The 2,643-nt window shown below is 47.4% G+C and overlaps 1 protein-coding gene across 1 annotated transcript in view; it reads right to left on the bottom strand.

Annotated features, from left to right (window-relative positions):
• SPIC (Spi-C transcription factor) overlaps positions 1 to 2,643 on the bottom strand; it is an 11,817-nt gene that overhangs the window by 7,689 nt on the left and 1,485 nt on the right. The window contains exon 3 of the mRNA XM_008073588.1: positions 956 to 1,068. Within this exon, the coding sequence (XP_008071779.1) occupies positions 956 to 1,068 (113 nt within the window). The remainder of the gene's footprint in view (positions 1 to 955; positions 1,069 to 2,643) is intronic.

Genomic DNA, 2,643 nt, shown 5'->3' with positions numbered 1-2,643 from the left:
GGGGTGGGGGATTTGGGCAGGAGGAAGCTGCCTACGCTGCTGTGATTGACAGATGACAAGGGTATGTGGCCTCTGAGTCTACTAGCCACAGTGGAAGGATCAGGGCTCCAGCCTTGTCACCACGCCCCACACAAGAGGGCTGGTCGACCAGCAGGTGGTCCCCAGCCAGAAGAGCCCGTGAGGTGCACGCCAGAAAGGGGAGTTGAAGTAGGAAGAAGGAGGGGCTGCCAGATTCCAGAAGGAAAAATAATGGGCACCTTGCGTTTTACCTGGCAGCCCTGAGTGGAGCTGGGACCAAAGCACCCTCTTCAAAGAAGTGTCTTGTGGAAAAGGCCCGAGGAAACAGTTGACAGGCACAGGGAAAGGACATTTGGCACAGCGACTGGAGGTGATGAGTGGAGAAGGATAAACACCATTTGACATTTGTGCCCCTCCCATGAAGACGGCGTGGCAAAATGGATGCAGGAAGGAAACAACGTGACAGAACACTGAGGATGGCAGGAATGCCCACTTTTGCAGGGCTACTAGAATATAAATGAGTCCGAGACAGGAAACGGATTCTGAGCTTGGGAGGGAGACCACGCAGTTATACAAGACTGTGGGAAAAGCCAAGGGAGAGGAGGTTTGGGCCTTTGCCCATGGCCTTGAGGGGAACTCTAACTTCTTTGCAATTTCCCACATGGACTAGGAAGTACAGAGATGTGAAATCCCGGAAACGCCTCCTCTTTACAGACGCCATTCAGACATGGCTACCTAGGCAGTTATGAAGGGCTGGTTTCCTTCCTGACGGCATCACCTACCATCAAGTTCAGACCCAAAGGGAAGGTCCTTAGAAGCGTGTTCACAGTCAGCGCTGTCTTTGAGCTGGTGTCAGCGCTAGCACATGCCCAGCAGGAGGCTGGCTCACAGGAAATGTGTCTGTGACCCAGGGATGGGCTCTGGTCCATGGACTTACTATCACGGTTCTCCAGTTGTAGACGGGGTCCTCCGACGGCAGCACTCCATAGCAGCTGGAATTCCCTCTGACGAGAGGGCGAGGGCTGAGGAAAGCCAGGTAATTTTTGTAATCTAAATTAAAAACAAAGACGTGAAAAAAGTCAAAGTTTGTCTTTGTCTGTGTGCATCTATCATCTCTCTCATCTATCTATCTATCTAATCTATCTATCTATCTAGTCTATCACCTTCATCTATCTATCCATCTAGCTATCGAGGCCGGGCGTGGTGACGCATGCCTATAATCTCAGCACTTTGGGAGGCCGAGGTGAGAGGACTGCCTGAGCCCACAGGTTTGAGACCAGCCTGGGCCACTTGAGACCTCTTCTATATCTATCCACCTATCTCCTATCTATCTATCTATCATCTATCTATCTATCTATCTATCTATCTATCTATCTATCTATCTCTATCTATCCATCCATCCATCCATCTCCTATCTAATCTATTCTGTCATCTCTATCTACCTCTGTCTATCCATCTATCTCTTGTCAATCTATCTACCCATCCGTCTATCTACCTAACGTCTGTCGATGCACCTGCTCCCTTCTGTGTGTTCCTCCCTGTGGCATTCATCCCGTGATGCTGGTATTCCAGATACTCTTTTACACATCCCATTTGGCTTCCCAGAGGACATGTTCTCTGCAGACTGAGTTCCATGATTTTTTCGTCTCAGGACAACTACAGTGCCCTACATGAACTCAATTCGCAAAATATTTGCATCTCCTCTAGACTGTACAGTCTGTGGGATGATGGGTGGAAGGAGAGAAAGCTTATTTTTCCAAGTAGACTATATCGTGGATGGGTGGGAGGTCTATAACACAGAATAGAACAATTTAAAATTCTTTTCTGGAGGCGAGAGGATTACCTGAGCTCAGGGGTTTGAGACCAACCCGGGCAGTCTGACGAGACCTTGTCTCTACTGTAAATAAAAAAATTAGCTGGGCATGGTGGCACATGCCTGTAGTTCCAGCTACTTGAAAGGTTGAGGGAGAAGGATCACCTGAGCCCAGCAGGTTGAGACTGTGGTGGCCGTGAGTGTGTCACTGTTCTCTAGTCTGGGCAACATAGTAAGACTCCAATTAAAAAAGAAAAGAAAAGAAAAGACCCTTTTCCAAATAGTTAAAATGATGTGTCTATTAGATAAATGCCAACCAGATATTCTTTCTTTTTTTAATTATTCATTATGATTATTTTTAAGAGACAGGATCTGGAGTGCAGAAGCGTTATTGTAGCTCACCACAGCCTTGAAATCCTGGGCTAAGGTGATCCTCCTGCCTCAGTTTCCTGAGTTGCTGGGACCACAGGCATGTGCCACCACACCCAGCTAATTTTTTAAAAATTTTACATGGAGATGGGGGTTTTACTATGTCACCCAGGCTGGAGTGCAGTGGCATGCTAATGGCTACCGCATTCTCAAACTGCTGAGCTCTGGCAATCTTTCTACTTCAGCTTTCCAAGTATCTGGAACTTCAGGTAAATGCCACCATACCTGACTAATTTTTTTATTTATTGTAGAGATGAGGTCTTGACAAGTTGTCTAAGTTGGTCTTGAACCCCTGAGCTCTGGGAAATCTCTCACCTCCACTTCCCAAAGTGCTGGGATTATAGATGTGAGCCACTGTGCCTGGCCCCAGATGTTCTTTCTTT

Source organism: Carlito syrichta, unplaced genomic scaffold, assembly GCF_000164805.1.
Source record: "Carlito syrichta isolate Samal-C Ts95f unplaced genomic scaffold, Tarsius_syrichta-2.0.1 Scaffold315954, whole genome shotgun sequence".
NCBI classification, from domain to species: Eukaryota; Metazoa; Chordata; class Mammalia; order Primates; family Tarsiidae; genus Carlito; species Carlito syrichta.
Note: the sequence above shows the minus strand (reverse complement) of the source record. Positions and strands in the feature narration are given on the sequence as shown.